Source organism: Ursus americanus, chromosome 10 (assembly GCF_024610735.1).
Source record: "Ursus americanus isolate L20-20 chromosome 10, mUrsAme1.1.p, whole genome shotgun sequence".
In the NCBI taxonomy this organism is placed as follows: domain Eukaryota; kingdom Metazoa; phylum Chordata; class Mammalia; order Carnivora; family Ursidae; genus Ursus; species Ursus americanus.
This window is the reverse complement of record NC_142136.1, coordinates 10,573,869-10,591,599: the sequence shown is the minus strand read 5'-3', so window position 1 is coordinate 10,591,599 and position 17,731 is coordinate 10,573,869. Positions and strand designations below refer to the sequence as shown.

The 17,731-nt window shown below is 41.9% G+C and overlaps 1 protein-coding gene across 4 annotated transcripts in view; it reads right to left on the bottom strand.

Annotated features, from left to right (window-relative positions):
• TMTC4 (transmembrane O-mannosyltransferase targeting cadherins 4) overlaps nt 1–17,731 on the bottom strand; it is a 62,097-nt gene that overhangs the window by 28,098 nt on the left and 16,268 nt on the right. For 3 of the 4 annotated variants that reach the window (XM_045812770.2, XM_045812771.2, XM_087865001.1), the window contains exons 5-6: nt 16,515–16,602; nt 299–399 (exon numbers count right to left, since the gene is read on the bottom strand). In XM_045812770.2, coding sequence (XP_045668726.2) covers nt 299–399; nt 16,515–16,602 — 189 coding nt within the window. The remainder of the gene's footprint in view (nt 1–298; nt 400–16,514; nt 16,603–17,731) is intronic. The other variant, XM_045812774.2, reaches the window with a different exon arrangement.

The following is a 17,731-nucleotide window of genomic DNA, read 5'->3' as shown; positions in this document are numbered from 1 at the left end:
TTGTCTCCCTCTCCGGTCTCTTCCCATTCAGTTCTTCCTCCCTTCCCCCATGATCCTCTGCATGATTTCTTATATTCTACATATTAATTTCCCACTTTCCATTTCCCACCAGTTGCTAATCATCATCCAGTGGGACAGCCCATTTCCATGCAACATCAGATGTACTGAAAGCACGAGTAACTGGCGGAAAGGTCTATGACAGGCTGACAATGGGGCTGAGAAATAGAGGCAGGGCCAGCCCAACACGTCTCTACTGCAGGGGAAGAAAGGGCAGGCCTGACTGCATCTCGGGTCTTACCAGCACCGTGATCCCTTGCTCTTTGCACAGCATGGCTACTGCTCCCAGAAGGATACTCAGCAACACCCAGAATGTAGAATGTGTTCCCTCCTTGTTACCTGCTGATTAAGAGAAATGACAAACATAAAAGCCATGCCAGACAGCTCAGCCTTCTTAGCACCAGGAGCTACAATTCTAAGCATGCACCTTAAAATAGCCACAGTTTAAAAAGAATTGGTCTTCTGATAACATTTCTCTGTGGGCAAGTGTATTACATTCCACATTTCTGTTAGACAGCACCCTCTAAAAGATATACACATCCACTATCAAGGCAGACCCTTGCAGGTGCCCAGAGCCTTTGGGAGACATTTCACTGAAGCCCTGGGCACAGAGATATCTCATCGCAGGCTCCCAGTGGTGTACCTTCTTCCCAACCTGCCAGACACCTAACAGGCCACTCTGACAAGCTGTGTTGAGAACTTCCCCTGCGAAGTGTAAGCACTGCATCTGGTCACAGGCTGACCTGTGATCTGGTCACAGTGACTGCTGCTACCAGCACAGGGATGCTGGTAACGCCTGAGCGGCCCCAAGAAACCCTACAACCACCCCAGAGGAGTCCAGGAAAAGGCACAGGCCAGGCTGGGCTGCCGACCTGCATGGGGACTCAAGCCAAAACATCCCTATAAATGTGAACTCTGTAGTACGAAGCCTGGGGTGGGACTGAGCTCAAGTCATCACCAAACATCTCTGAACAGCCTTCTGGAAGGGGAGGGTCGGGCTCCATACTGTTTGGTGGGAGATATTTGCAATTTGGGGGCCAGAGCTAAACTGCTTGAAAGGAAAGGAAAGGCCACATGTGGTGTTCATCTCTGTTCTTCCTTTGTAAGGCCCTCACCTCCTCATCCACACGGATGGTAAACAAACATTTAAAAAAGACATAGGTTTGAAGTAGGGCAAACTGAACCTGCTTGGAGAGCCAAACCATAAGCTTGCCTGGGCTGCCTATGCACCCTGGTTCAGTTCTGATGAAAACTGAACTCTTGGTCCAAATTCCAGCTCTGCCATTTACTACATGACTTTGAACAAATTACTTACACTCACAGTCTCAACGACCTCATCTATAAAATGGGAGCAACATTACCTACCTATGGTATATTTGAGAGGGGAGAAGTTACATAGAACTACTTGTCATTTGTGTTAAAAATTATATAAACATTCTTGCAAATGCAAGTCATATCTGGAAAGCATACAAGAAACCAACCACAGTAGTTGCTGAACAGTTCTAAGAAGAAAATTGGGGGGCAGCGGAGGGAGAAAGTCTTACTTTGCACTGTAAAGCCTTTCACATATCCTTCGCATTTTTTTAAAAACTATGTGCATGGTTTGGCAGCATCTCCAGCTTCTATCCTTTAGATGCCAGCAGCACTCCCAGCCCTCAGTGGTGACAACCAAAAATGTCACAGGCTTTGCCAAACGTCCCTGGGAGGAGGGGAAATCACTTGCAGTTGGGACCACGGCCCCGAACCAGTGGTATTGATGGGTGTGGTCTGTGCATCTGCCCTTGGGTCCTGTTAGTCATGCAGAGTCTCAGGCCCCACCCACACCCGTGCAATCAGAAACACGAGGGGGGAGCCTTGACTTCAAGAACCTCAGGGATGGGGATTAACTTTTTGCAAGAGCCCACTTTGGTAGGAAACTGTGGGTTGCTGGAATATTCTTTCTCAGGGTGAGCCCACACCTGCCTCCATCGACATCAGGTCCTGGCTCTGCTCCGCTCTGGCGCCTTTCCAATTGGGTGAGGAGACACTGCTCCTGGGAGCTAACTTCTCCTTACAGAAAACCATTCTAGATCAGTATACAGAGTCCTATCAAGCCAGCTGAGGGTCATTTCACTTCCAGAAATTAATGACATTCCATGCATGTGAAGCCAAAAGATCACAGTTACAAGTCAGAAGAACAAACCCCATTAAACTAATGTATGTGAGTATTTACATATTTATGGGAACTTACTATTTGGGGGGGGGGGTTTGCTAGTGATTATCAGCAAACGACATCAAAGCAGACACCATCCTAGACACCAAAGCTTTTACATAAAATCATGGCCAAAATAACCCTGAAGTTAACACCCTGGTTAGCTCCTTTTGAATGATTATTTTAGGAAAGGCCTTGCAAGTTTCGGCAGCACAGCCCAGGGGTCCAGCTGGCAGAATGGAGGTGATCACAGCTCACAATGCACCATGCCCTCTGACAAATGACAGAGATGGATGGCAGATGCCATCCTTAAGGCTTGTCCTCTCCATGCTGGTGGACGTACAGTCCATTGAGCATTTCTCTCATCACATATCTCCCTGAGTCTGCATCAAACCACTCAGGATTTTCTCTCATTAGCAGTTGGTAGGTAAATAGGTGCCTTTAATTATAAATGAACTCATGTATTACGGGGGGGGGGGGTTCCTCCACAGATAAAGGGAGTAAATGACCCCTAGCCCAGCTCCCGTGTCCCTCAGGGAGGCCTGTCACAACAGGACCTGCTTCAAGCCAGCGTGAGAGATGCACTGCAGGCCCTGGCCTCTGCCTGCTGCTTCCACATCTACAAAGCATTTGGTCTGGTGGTTCACTAGGAACCAAATGGGCCTCTCCCCTCACTGCCTGGGTTGGGTTTTTCTAAGCTTCCTCGTTCCCACAATCTGTGTTGGAACTCTTCATGAAACATAATAGGACTTCCCAGTATAATGCTCCCTGTTCTTAACATTCAAAGAAGGTCCCTTGGGGGCCCCTGGCTGGCTCAGTCAGTAGAGCGTGCAACTCTTGATCTTGGGGTTGTGAGTTCAAGGCCCACATTGGATGTATAACTTATTTTTTTTTTAAATAAAGAAAAAAGGTACCTTGACCATTTTACATTCTTTCCTAGAAAAACTGAATTAGCTTGTATTTTACTTGACTGTGTAACCTGGATGAATTTCCCCCCACCATGAACCAGTGGCTTTAGATAGGAAAAAAATTCCCAGGTCCTCCATTAGAACACCCAAAGGACAGCTCTTGAAACACTCCATTAACACAAAGTTAAATTAGTACAGACATGTGGAAGTAATGGGCTCATGTTCCACTTGTCTGGAATTTAAAATGGTTTTCTCCTTAGATGGCTAAATCAGAGATTTCACTGAATACAGAAAAAGAACTTATATAGAAAACACAGCTTTCAGATTTACTGATAACCTTCTCCCTAATCTCACCCCATAATTTCACCACACTTCTCAAACCCCCAATTTCTGCAAGGGACCTGGACACCCCACGCCACTCAAATCCTCTATCATGCTTCTCTTGGAAGAGTCCCACTCTGTAATTATCTCTTATACTTTTGATTTTGTGCAGACATGTCTGGTAAAAGACGTGTGAGAGACAATATTTCTTTGCTGAAGAAATTTCTTCAGTTACAGTGATGATTAAATATTATGCCACTTCCCAACAGTGGCAATTTCTGACCAAAGGCAAAATTTCAGTCGTCAGTTACAAACCCAGTGATGGCCTCACATTCAGAAAACCGAATTCGAGACCGACACTGTCCAAAGGAGTAGGCATCATAGCTGTTGAGCATCTGAAATCTACCCAGTCCCTAGTGAGACATGTTGTAAATATAAAAACACACCTGATTTGGAAGAGTCGGTATGAAAAAAAGGAATGTAAAGTATTTCATAATTTTTATCCTGATTATTACATATTGAAATTATTGTATTACATTTTGAAATTCTTGTATTCGGCTAAAAATGTAGTTAAAATTCATCTAACCTGTGTCTTTTTATAATGTGGCTACTAGAAATTTAAAAATTATATGCATGGCTCATACTGCAGAGCATGTCTATACCATGTGCTCAGAGACCCGGTTCACAGAGGAAACGATCTGCACGTGGCTTTGTTTATATTCCAAGTGTGCCTTTGAAAACTCAGAAAATAAGAAGTGAGTTTGCCTATTTAAATCTCTTCCTCCTGCAACTCCTACCAGATTGGCCACTTGACATTATCAGGAGTCATAAGGCTAAGCACGCACAAATACTTCAGTGGTTCCAGAATTCAAACAGGAAAGCTTAATTTAACTAATGCTTTTCAATGATTTCATATAAATCAAAGGGGTCCTCTTTATAAACGTCTGGTATGCACGTGCATGATAAACCAGGCCAATGCACACAGCACTGACACTATTTCTAGTATGGGGGGTGGTCAACAAAGGCCTCATAAAAATTAGATACTCAACTGGGAAACTGGTTCTGAGCCCAGCCTAGTGGACTTCTAATATGACCTGCGCTAGCATGTTAATTCCCCAGATTAAAATTTTTTTTGAGTCTCAATTTGTCAAGGTGACCAATGCTAACAGCTGCCAAGATGCAGCATATCTAGATGAATCTGGACTTTGCATTTTTGTGAGTATGCTCTCATTTAGTAACTAATGCAAGCCGTTCTTTTATTTCCAAGTTTGAGCATTTTAATAGGACAGCTGAAACAGATGCTAGACCACCTCCAATACAGTTGGCACTCAACAAAGATTTGGGGAATCAACAATTTCATTTTTATCCCTACCAGAAGTCTTATTATATTATCATATTTCTTATGCAATTATGATCTGTAATTTAATACCAAAAAGTTAATCATGAGCTCCATGTGAACAAATACAGCCAGAAGTCACATCTTTTCATTTGACATTAATGTCTTTAAATCTCCTCACGATGGAGATATTTCCATCGTGAGGAAATGAAAAAAATCTCTTTTTAAAAAAAATATTTAAAAAATTACATAACCCTAATATAACACTATATGCGAACTACATTGGAATTAAATTTCTTAAAATTACATAAGGAATAATAAAAAGGCACGGCAAAAATTTATTATGTTAATTTTAAATTTAGAGTTGTTAAAAACAGTAACAATAAATCCTGAGAGCCAGATGTCATCTCCAGTGCAGCTGCATTTATGAATATTTTTATTCAAAAAAATCTTCCCCAAGTAGGGAATTCTAACTGGTATGTAGCTCCATGCAAGCATTTCGGGATGCTGCGTGTACCCAGAGTTCTCTGTCTCATCGCCATCCAGTCTGCTAAACTGTAATCTCCAGTGACCCAGGGGAACAAGAAAAGAACCATTCTTACACCATGTGACGTCTCCTGTCACGTAAGAAGACCACCTGCTCCAGGATAATTATGCAGCATTAGCAAACATCAACAGTTTATGATCCAGAACTTAATAATAAGCTGGCCTAGAAAATGTCTTCCTTGTTTCAGTATATGCCTGCAGTACTGAAGATAATACAACCACTTTGGAGGCAAAGGCTCATGGAGTGGGGGGAGCAGAGGAAAAAAAAAAAAAACCCAGCCCAAAATGCACGAACAGAAACACACTTGTCAGTGCTAACACCCACAAGTGCCAACAGATGTGATCAATTTAATGAAGCATGTGCCTTGGATTTGGCACTACTTTCTGGGGGGGGGAAGATCTTCTTTCAGAAAAAGCATCACATTGTACGAGCTACCCTCTTCACCGCTCAATGCCTGGCATCTCTCTGCCTTGAAACTGGCACGCCGTGTTGTGTGTGGGAACCACGCCACCCCGACAGGTGGCCCCGACTCCCTCTGCCAGAGTGACACAATGAGCATCAGACTCCCGTTCCAAAAGTCGGAGCCAACCAGGCAATGCTCCCACCCGCCGAATGAAAGAAGTCAGACGCGGCCACTCTAAAATACCAGCCCGCTTGGGGAAAATCAAGCAGTGTAGGAACCAAAGAAACTTGAGGGCAGAGAAAAGAAAATACACACCGCCAGAATTCAGTCGGCAATGACCCCAAATCCAGAAGCAAGAGTCCTATGCTACGTGAGTTACACAGTCACCTATTTTTTTTTAGAGCTGCATGATTCTAAGTCAAAGAAAAACAGATGTCTTAAATCAGAATGAAAATGTGAGGACCCAAGAGTAAGAGTTCTCCTACGTCAGCGGCCTGAACTACCGTAAGGAGAGCAATACAGCAAACAGAGGTTAAGGACTTGCAACAACTAATCTTTGGGATCTTGTCTTTTGTAATGGTTTAGAATTTAAAATGGTTGTTCTAGGTATGTAACAGATTCACTGCCCTCTTAAAAAAAGGTTCTCTCCTGCCCACCGTAAATGAACTAATTAAATTTCTCTTGTTAGTCCTATTTTTTTTTTAAGTATTTTAAGTTATTTGTTTAAAAGAGAAATTGTGGGGCACCTGGGTGGCTCAGTCGATCAAGCGTCTGCTTTTGGCTGAGGTCATGATCCCAGGGTCCTGGGATCGGGGTCCTGGGATGAAGCCCTGCATCAGGCTCCCTGATTGGTGGGGAGCCTGCTTCTCTGTCTCTCTCTGCCCCTGCACATGTGCTCTCTCTCTGTCGCTCACTCTGTCTCTCAAATGAGTAATTAAAATCTTAAAAAAAAAAAAAGTGTGGTTTCCCTTATAAGCACATTTACTTTTTGAAAAGGATTCTGTTGCAAAAGATCTTAGATGGAGATGTTACTCTAAGCACCCCATCACAAAAAAACAACAAAAAAAAAGATAGAAATGTAATATGAGTAGATATTTTTCCATTTTCTGAAAATGCAGGGATTCTAGAGGTTAGCACAGAATTGCTTGTTAATAAACTCTGGCAGTTAAAAATTGTCCCGAGCTTTATAATGCAGACATTGCATCTATAAAGAAAGCTAATGAGGTTACCAAAAAAGAAATGTATCCTTTGAAAGAGCTTTTTAACTAGTTAAAACCACTAATTTCAGAGTACTCAATGTTTTGTTCCCTTATAAAACGTATTAAAAACCTTTCTTGAGCTATAAGTTTCTGTGTAACTGATGCTAGACCTTTCTTTGAATTTATGTTCAGATCCAAAAAGAACAAAGACCAGGTCACTTTAAACCTTAAGTTTAAACAATAAACAGCATTATTATTTGTATCCAATAAATACTGGACTGAATTTCTACCACAAGAGCTCTGATTCTCAGGGGAACACTTACAAACATGTGGATAACATGAGCGACCCGCTCAAGGAATCATCATCACCCTGACAATGTGTTTACTACTCGGCTTTTTGTACAGTCCACACTGAGTGGACAGGGGACCATAAAAAATGAGTGACTATTTCTTAATATATCTCAAAGTCCAAATGAAAAATATACACCTGAATGTCCTTTAGTATCAGCTGCTCTGCTCTGTTGGACTGAAGGAAATTTAACAGAGATGAAAGAAATTAGCAGCATAAACAAAACTACCATATGATCCAGCAATTTCAATTCTGGGTATTTATCCAGTGGAAATGTACTCACTATCTCAAAAAGATATTGCGCCCTCATGTTCACTACGTTATTTAAAATAGCCAACACATGAAATAACCTGTGTCCATTGACGAATGAATGGAATACAGAAAAATTGTTTTATATACATATATATATACACACACACAGACACACATTCTCTCTCCCTATATAAATACTTTATGTTATACATATATACTATAAAATATACAGCATATATACTATAATACTATGTAATATTGTGGCATGTTACTATATACTATATATTATATACACATGATCTACTACATACTATTTACTATATACTATGTAATACCATAATATAGTATATTACACTACAGTATATAATACTACAGTATAGTATTATACTATAAGATATACAGTATAAATTACTGTACTACAAAACATATAGTATATATATAAAATATATACTGTGTGTACATATATGTACATATGCACAGTATAAACAGAATGGAATATTACTCAGACATAAAAAAGGACATCCTTCCATTTGCAACATGTTTGGACCTTGAGGGCATTATGCTAAGTAAAATAAGTCAGAGAAACACAAATACTGCATGATCTCACTTAGATGTAGAATTAAAAACCAAACTCATAGATAGAATATATTGGTGGTCGCCAGAGGAGGGCGAAGGTGGGCAGCCAAAAGGTAAAAATTCCCAGTTACAAATCCTGGGGATGGAACGTACAGCACGGTGACGAAAGTTAACAACACTGTGCTGCAAATTTGAAAGCTGCTAAGAAAGTCAATCTTAAAAGTTCTCATCACAAGAAAAGAGATGTGTAACTATATACGGTGATAGACGTGAACTACATTTATTGTGATCATTTCACAACATACGCAAATATTGAATTATTTTGTATACATAAAACGAATAAAATGTGATATGTCAATTACATCTCAATTAAAGAAAAGGAAAAAAAAGAAAATGCACATTCCAAGGGAAACAAACAAAAAAAGAAGTTAACAGTACATAGGCCATAGTCATCAATTCTGCACAAATGCATTATGACAAGAAGGGAATACTTACAGAGTGCCCACTGTAAGGTGCGTACAGGAAGGAAAAAGTTAACGAGGAAGTATGGAAAACCAGAACAGTCTACTCCTTGAGCACTGTGAATACTGACAGCTTTATTTTAATCAAAATATACTAGACTGTAAGCCCTTTGAGGCACATACTGTGTCTTTCTAGTCTTTATATCCCCAACACAGGACACAGGAGCTGGTACAATGGACACCCTTAATGTTTGGTTAATTATTGGTGACAGAATGAATGACCAAAATTGATAAGCCTCTATGCTAGGTTAGCACAGACTCAGCAAAAGTGTCTTACCGTGGATGCCTTACAGAATTACTTTTGCATTTAGGGTTCTGACTGCTTCTTCTCTGCAAAGCTATTATTAGTGTATGAGTCTTGCTCCTCTTTAAAAAGACTCTTAGCCACCATAGGTATGAAGTTGAACCTTAACATGATGTGTAAAGATTATTCCAGAGAGTTGTTCTTCATAAACAAAGAAGTCATTTCTATTCTTAATATGTTAAAGAGGAGTCTAGAAAATCTGAAACACAGAAAAGTGGCTGAAACCATAGTGCCTCTGTCTACAGAGGCTAGGAAAGGCTCTAGCAGACTTCATGGGCACCAGTCTGGGGTGGGGGGTTGTGGATAATGAAACAAATGGGCATTTGGGAGACAGGAGGGGAGGGATGGCTGGCAGAGTGAAGGGGGCTATCTGATGTGAGTGGAGCCAGGGCAGACGGGATGGGGCATCTGGTCACCGTGTCCTGCCCTGCTCTGCCTGGTCCCAGGTCCAGTGGGTGGGGCTCAGGGCACCGAGCCGTGTGGGGGAGGGATCACAGAAATGGGGCTTCCCCCAAGCAAGCTAAGAACTGAGTGTAAGCCCTTCTCTTTCGAATCCAGGTTGCTCTGTGTCTCCAGATCTGCAAGGAACTTGGGACGCAGAATTCAATCATGCCCTCCATACTCCGTGATTTGAAAACAATACGTGGGAACTGAAGAGAGTAGTGAAAACCCACTCAGAATGATGGAAACTGCTGATTGAGGGATGGGTGTTTTCTTTTTTTTTCTTTTTTTCAAGATTTTATTTATTTATTTGACAGAGAGAGAGAGAGACAACCAGCGAGATAGGGAACACAAGCAGGAGGAGTGGGACAGGAAGAAGCAGGCTCCCACCAGAGGAGCCTGACGTGGGGCTCGATCCCAGGACTGAGCCGAAGGCAGATGCTTAATGACTGAGCCACCCAGGCGCCCCAAGGCATGGGTGTTTTCAACCACTGACTTCAAACTCACAAGAAAAAAAAAAAAATGATCATGATTTGTAACTCAAAGCCTACCTGGGCAGGTGGATACAATCAGAGGACAGAAAGGACACAAAAGACCACAGCCAATAATAACTTTCAGGGTCGAGACCCCGAGGCTGGATGCATGGAGAGGGTCAACCTCCTAGCTTTACATTTTCCAATGACTGAATAAGCTGACAGGGACTGTAAAAGACCATTCTGGTCTGGAATTAGGGCCACAGGCTTCATTTTAAGCTACTCTTTTCCTTTTCCCGAAGGCGGGTTCAAGTGAACAGGAAAATAGATCCTAGGAAGGTGTGTGTATGGGGGGTGCTGTAGACAAGAAGTCAACACTTCTTCAAAGACCTCCTACTTGGTCCATTTGTCTTCTGTTCTAAGTAACTTCAACCTAATGAAAATCTACTCATATTCTAAAAGGTTCTCCGCAGAAGCCTCATCTACCACTGCTGTGTGCAAACATTAAATAGTTCCCAGTTAACGCTCTTGAAAACATTTATACACATCACGTTCAAGGCCCAGCAATCTCTTTCCCATTTTAAAGCAAACATATAAATGTCAAAAGAATGCTACTAGACCAAAAAAGAAAGGTCATATTGCTACTACAGTTAACGTAGTTCCATTAGGACTGGAATACACTTCACCAATTTCTCAAGAATCAATAAATTCGTTGAAAAGCCATCACAGTAGAGCACTTTTACCTTTGGTATTAGTTTCCAAAGGCTTTATTAAAAAAATGTACTTTCTATAAAGATTGCTCTCGGAAATAATTTTGTAATTTACCAATGAATTCAAAACAGATGCATATATCAAAATATGTACATTGTGAAATAAAAAGGTCAGTACTAGGGGCACCTGGTGGCTCAGTCAGTGAAGCATCTGCCTTCTGCTCAGGTCATGATCCTGGGGTCCTGGGATGGAGCCTGCTCAGTGGGGAGCCCACTTCTCTCTCTCCCTCTGCCCCTCCCCCCTGCTCATGCACGCTCTCTCTCAAATGTATAATCTTAAAAAAAAAAAAGTCAGTGCTAAAGGAACCAAGAAAAGAATATGTCTTTAGTTTTGTTCCATTCTGCGAGAATACTCCACATTAAAGGAGGTTAATAAATGTATCAGTTCACTTGACAGAAAAACTTTCAGTCTCCTGATAGTTTTTTCATTATTTCACCAAAGTAATCTTTAGAAGTAGTAAGAAGTATTATTCTATCTCCTAAATTATGTGTCCACATGTTAAATCTATCAACATTTAGAATTTTCTTCAAAAAACACTTCTGATGTCTTTGACATGCATTCAGAATAAGGAATAGGTTCTTTAAGGGAGGGATATGTTAAAATTAATAAAATGATTCTTCATGAAACTTTAGAGTTGTCTCTGTCTTTGGGAAACACCGACAGATTTAATTTTTAATTTTCTTTAGGAAAAATACGACTGATAAATTATTATCCTCTGTAACTGCAAACTGATTTGCCAACTGAAGAACATGAAATAGCACCGTCTGCGATGAGCAAGGGAGTGAGTAGTAAATGGACCCCCTCCCCCTCTCCCACTCCCACTCCCACTGGGATCCAGTCTTACGGAAAAACCACACGATGGTGCCAAATGTGCTATGAGGCTGGAGCAGGTGCACTCCTCCATCCCCGCCCTACTCCCCCACCAGATCCCTTGGGCCATGTGTCCTCAGGCATTTTATGATCATGATAGTGTGGAGGTCTCAACCCCAGAAGCGCTGGACGTGCCTTATTGCTAAGTTAGCTTTCAGTCTCAGGAAGAGAAGTTACCACCAATATTCTCTGTACTGGAAGCTGTTGTATTTAGCTGTCCCCAACCTCTCTGTTATATCAGAAACATGGAGAGTCACAAGAACATTGGTGGTTTTATCTCGGTATGACAAAATAATGGTAACAAAAGGGGGTGCAGAGTGTCAGGGTGTAACCAAGTTCTGAGTGAGCACAGTACAGTCTGGGGCCACTGCGGTCCCCCTTGGGCTGTGTCTTAGCAGAGCCGTCGGTTTGAGAGAACAGATGTTCCAAGACTATCTGCCCCATGTCCAGCCTGTACAAGACAGGATGGAGGAGGAACCATGAATGAAAAATCTCACAGGCCGTCCCCAGCCCACCCCTGGAAACTGGATCATTTCTATATGGATGTTCTAGGTATATAACTAGAAATACCTAGAACATCCAAACAACACAGCCTGTGCTAGGAGAGTTTATTACAACCCTGCCTAAAACCTTTTTTTAGAAAAAAAATAAGGGTTAAAAGGAAGTCTATCCAGCACACCAATGTTCAAAGCAGCATTATTCACAGTAGCCAAAAGGTGGAAACAACCCAAATACCCAGGGACAGATAAACAGATAAATGAGATGTGGTAATGGGATTATTCAGCCTTGAAAGAAATTCTGACACACGGTACAGCATAGAGTTATGCTCAACAAAATAAGCCAGACACAAAAGGACAAATATTGTACGATTCCACTTACATGAGGTACCTAGAACAGTTAAAGTCATGGACAGAAAGCAGAAGGGTGGTCGCCAGGGGCTAGGGAAGGGGGGATGGGGAGTTACTGCTTAATGGGTGCAGAGTTCCAGTGGTGATGGTTACAGAACAATGGGAATGTATTCAGTGCGCTCAACTGGTACATTGGAAAATGGTTCAAATGGTAACTTTTATGTTATGTGTATTTTACCACAATAAAAATGAGGGGGAAAAGTCTATTGGGATTTAAATAATATAACTAATACTTCGCTTTACATCTGCTAGGGAACTCCCCCTAGTATACAGGACATTAAAAAATCACAAGAGAAGAATCTGGTCTCTGGGCCATTTTCACCTTATGACAGTACTTCTTGAAAGGTGGACCGTGTTAGAAACTCTTTCAGAATACTGAGAGCAAACAGTGAGGTCAAGTGGCCTCACCAACGTCTACTGTGGGGACAGATACCACCTAGGAGTCACAGGGAGACAAAATGAAGGAGATGCTGTTCAACCTTCTAAAGGGTTGTCTTCCAAACCTACAGAAACCTCGTGAGAGGCAGGGCCCCAGGTCTCAGGGAGAGTCCCACGTGGGCAACGGGCTGGAGAGGAGGCAGTGGGGGAGCGGGCAAGAAGCAGTGTTTCAATTGTTTTCATTTTAGAAAGGGTGCCTTTTTTAAAAATTGGGAAATGAGTTCCCAGTTACTGTCTGGCTTCTTCTATATCAACTGCATTTTTTGGTCTCAAATATTTTATAAATTTATTCTAGTTGCCTATTCTAATATTTTGAGTTTTTCATGTTTAATTGCTAAATTATATTATTATATTTTGGTTTTAAAATTTCCCCCCAATTTCATAACAAAAATATTAAGTCATTAACTATTCACTTGTTTCATGCAATGTTGGGAGGAAAAAAATTCTAAGGAATATATTGTCTAGTTGTCTGAGATAAACACGTTTTAACAGATTAAAAAAGCATGCCATCGAAATCTGTCGATCTTAATCTAGTGACTCACCAGGACTTTAAAAAAACCTCAACTATTTAGAAAAACAAAAAAACATACAAAAGTGGAGATATGGCTATAGTGACTTTTATGTCCCCTAACTTAGCTTAAATAATTACCGACTTTTGGCAAGTCTGGCAACATGCTTCCTGCCTCCTCTCAAGATTATTTTGAAGCAAATCCCAGACATGGTACCGTTTCATCCATAAATATTTCAGCAAGTGTCTCTAAAAGGATTATTTTTAAATCATTCCTGTGATGCTATTATCATGCTTAATACTTTCACAATTTGTTAACAGAACTGAATGTGCCTCCTGGTTTATTTGTTTGTTAGTTTGTTTATTAAGAGAGAGAGACAGAGCACTTGGGGGGTGGGGAGAGGCAGAGGGAGAGAGAGAGAGAATCCCAAGCAGATTCCTGCTGAGTGTGGAGCCTGACATCGGGCTCCATCTCACAGCCCTGAAATCATGACCTGAGCCGAAATCAAGAGTCGGACCCAACCGACTGAGACACCCAGGCGCCCCCTCCTGGTTGTTTTTAATGATGGTTTTGATAAGCTTTGCCTCACTGGTCCAAGGAGTACAGGGAAGCAGAAGCGCACAAGGCAGTTGGCCTTGGCTTTGAGGTAAGTTAGACTCTGGTGAGTAGACTCTAGTGTGAACCCAGTTCTGCCATAAACAGCTGTGTGACCCCAAAAAGTTAGCAACTGTGAGTCCTACATCTGGAAAAATGGGAAAGTAATTCTACCTACTTTAAAGATCATTACATAATTAAATGCGAAAAAAAAAATATATATATATATACATACATATACACACACACACATTGCTGGCAGACAGTCAAGAAATAGCAAATATTATATTAATAGCAAAGTCTTCTATGTTCATAAGTAAAAACTGCTGGAAACCCCTATTAATTATTACTAAAAAAATTTTTTTGGAACCACTCAGATGGTGACCACTACCCTGGGAATCACCTGTCTCAGAGCTTGGCAAACTTTGCCCAGGACTAGGCAGGAAGCATCTCAAGCTTTGAGGCCGGACAGCCTGATGGACGCAGTGAAACTCTGCCGTTGTGGGGCAGAAGCGGCCACAGAGAAAATGAAAATAAATGGGTGTGCCTGTTTCGATAAAACTTTATACACGGACACTGAAATCTGAATTTCATGTAACTTTTTATATGTGACAAAATGTTATTATTGTTTTTTATTTCCCAACCATTTAGAAGTGGAAACATCAGAGAGCTGAGGACAAGTCACACGCAGGTGGTGGAAACACTGGAAAGTGTGGAATCCCAGCGCCGGGCAGCCGGGGCCCAATCCTGCAGGTTCCCATCCTGCCAGTGCCCCGCCTGTCAATCCTGCCTGTTCTCCAGGCCTCTGTGCAACTCCCCTAGCGGCTCCCCAGGGGAATCCAGCTTCCCCCCCGGGTCAGCCCGCTCATCTTGTGCCACAACCAGGGTATCCAGGATGCCAACCCTGAGGTCCTCACCCACCCCCTGCTCCCGATACCTCCTCCTTCTCTTCCAGCACGGACTCTGACCTAATACAGAGCCTGGACCCTTCCCTCAAGCCTTTCCAGTTCCGCTGCCCCATCAAGTTTCAGATGCATCTCATGCTGGGGAAAATTAGCCCCTGTGTCCCTCCTCCCTGCCCCGCCAGTCAGAGCCTTCCTCTGTTGGTCAGCCCTAGCTGGCTAAGAAAAATGAGAAGAGTTACCATGGGCTAGCAAAGGCCATCTTCTCACTACCGGGATAGAACTTTCAGCTGAAGAGTTTAGCAGGAGAACCATTTTTTGAGGACAGTGAAACCTTGAGCTAAATGTTGAAGATGAGTTTAAGATCTGTAAAATGTGATTTTTTAAAAAAAAATTTCTTCTGTAATACTTGTGGTTGTGAGGTATTGTGAAGATTTAATTATGGAAAAAAAAGAAACTGTACCATGTTGTAATGGTAAAAAAAAATATGGAAAAATCATTATTAAAATTTGCCACAGTGACCATTAAATTAGACAGTAATGGCTCAATGCATATTTGGAAAAAACAACTTATTCTTAGCTTGCAGGCCACATGAGAAAGGGTAGTGGGCTGGATTTGGCCCCTGGGTCCCTGCGTTTACTAACCCTGAAATTTCTACTCACTAGCCCCAGCACACAAAATGCTGAATGACCAGTCTGCTCTGCATTATCAATAAGAGATTAATTCACGGGAAAAACCAAAGTACAAGTATTAGCATATGACAATAATATGAAAGGTCTGGTAGCCTGGACCACACCTGAGCTTTGAGAAACTCTGTGGAAAAGCCTCAAGTGGGCCAAGGTCTACACGCTCCTGCTGAAAAGGCTCCACTCCAACATTCCAGAGGAAATCAACCCACTCACCTTCCCTCTTGTCCCCTCCCCCCAAGTAGAAATCATCGACCATGAGATACAGGAGAGTTCTACAGTCTGTACGCTTCTGACTTCTTCAGATACAGGAACTGAATGTGGAGCTTTTGCTGGAGCTAGCAGTTATGACAGGTACATAAGCTGAATTCAGCACATCCAGTGTCTACGATAAAGCAATTGGGAAGGTCCGACTTGACCTGGGGATGACTGGAATCCATACAGTGAGTTCTGCTTCATCCAGTCAGTGCACCTGCTGTATGGCCCCAAGCCCTCCTCCACGCCCCCCACCCCAACACACACACTCAATGAGCCAGTTCGACTCCAGCCACTAGGACTTTCTTTGTACATATCAATACCACTCCAATGACAAAACCAAGAATTTTGTAATCCAGGTCCGTATCCACAGCTCTTCATTCATTTTAGACTTTTTCTATTTTTCTCACAGAGAGGTTTTACTGAAGGATAAACAAAAGTATTTTTCCCCTGCAATGTTACCGCAAATAAAATGACAAAAATCAATCACAGCTGCTTTAGGGAACAGCAGAAACTCTTGGTTTCACCACCCCAGAAGGCTCTCGTGTGAATGCTAATGTATGAACTTTATATTACTCAAAAAGCAACGGAGTAAACATGTATCTGAAGAGAGACCTTTTGGGCCACATTCTCTCAAAATGATAAAATTATATACATGGATAATTTCCCATCTCAAAATTAAGAAGGCAAACATAATGCTTACTTTCTCTAAATGCTTTACAGTAGCCAAGGAAAGATAACAGAAAGAACAGGGCCCCCAGGAGGTCTGCGCGGCCGACAACACCAGCAACCTTAAAAGAAGAAAAAAATATTTACATAAGAAAAATTTTAAAAAATCCTAAACTTAGAAAACATAATAAATTTCTTAGAAATGAAAGGCAAAAACCTTAACTAGAGTCTGCCATCTATTAAAATAACTGTGCAACAGTCCTGTGGCCTTATGTCGCTATTGGTTTTTCTTTTCCCTCTTTGGATTAAGACTTGAGCTAGTTGCTTCTGAGACAGCGGATCGTACTGCTGGCTGTTCTGGGAGCAGGAGTCCCATCACAGCACACTGCACCCTAGAGCCCAGACACCTGTGTTGCTGATGGACCCCAAGTGGATTTTCAACGGAAAATGTTATCAGCTCAAAGGGCAGAATATTTAGTAAAGAAAACCTGATTGGAAACATGAAGGAAAGGAGGGAAATAAATGTGAAAAGTCATCAGGCAAACAGAAAAAGATACAGAACAGTCATGCAAAGCTACCTCTACCACTGTTCCTCCCTTCAAGGCCCAAACTGATTCAAGGGGTTAGCACGGAAAGCAGAATGCTTCAACGTGATTGAGAAGGAAGATGACGACAGAATAAAATGTCTACCATTTCTTTCCGCCATGACTGCTCTTTCCTTCTTTACCTTAGTGACAACAAAGCAATGTAAAGTTGGTGTCCCACATCACACCCAATAACTGTTCTCCAAACATCCCCAGGCAGAGAAAGACAGAGAATTCTACCCAGGAGTGTGGGTCTGGTTTACGTGGCACACTTTGCTCACCGACACTTGGATGCGACATGCACCAAAGCTTTACTGGAATTCTCTAGGTATCCCTCCAATGGCTGGTAAATTTATCTTTTCTTAAAGGACAGGTACTATGAAATGTGGGACAAAATAAAGACTGAGCTATAAATGGAGGTAAGAGAATATACAATTAATGTGAAAATTACTATATTTACATTTGATTCCCAACTGTGTGGACAAGCCATGGCTAAAAAGAATGCCTTTTAGCAATAATTTCCCGCTACCCTGGCTAGATATAAAATGCCGGAGGTGATGATCCATTTTGATCATTAATTTCTGACAGCAGTGCGTGTGGCAATGCAAGGTGTCACACAATCGTTAAGACTGAAGGAGCTGATGAATCCAACCTGTGAATGCCACCC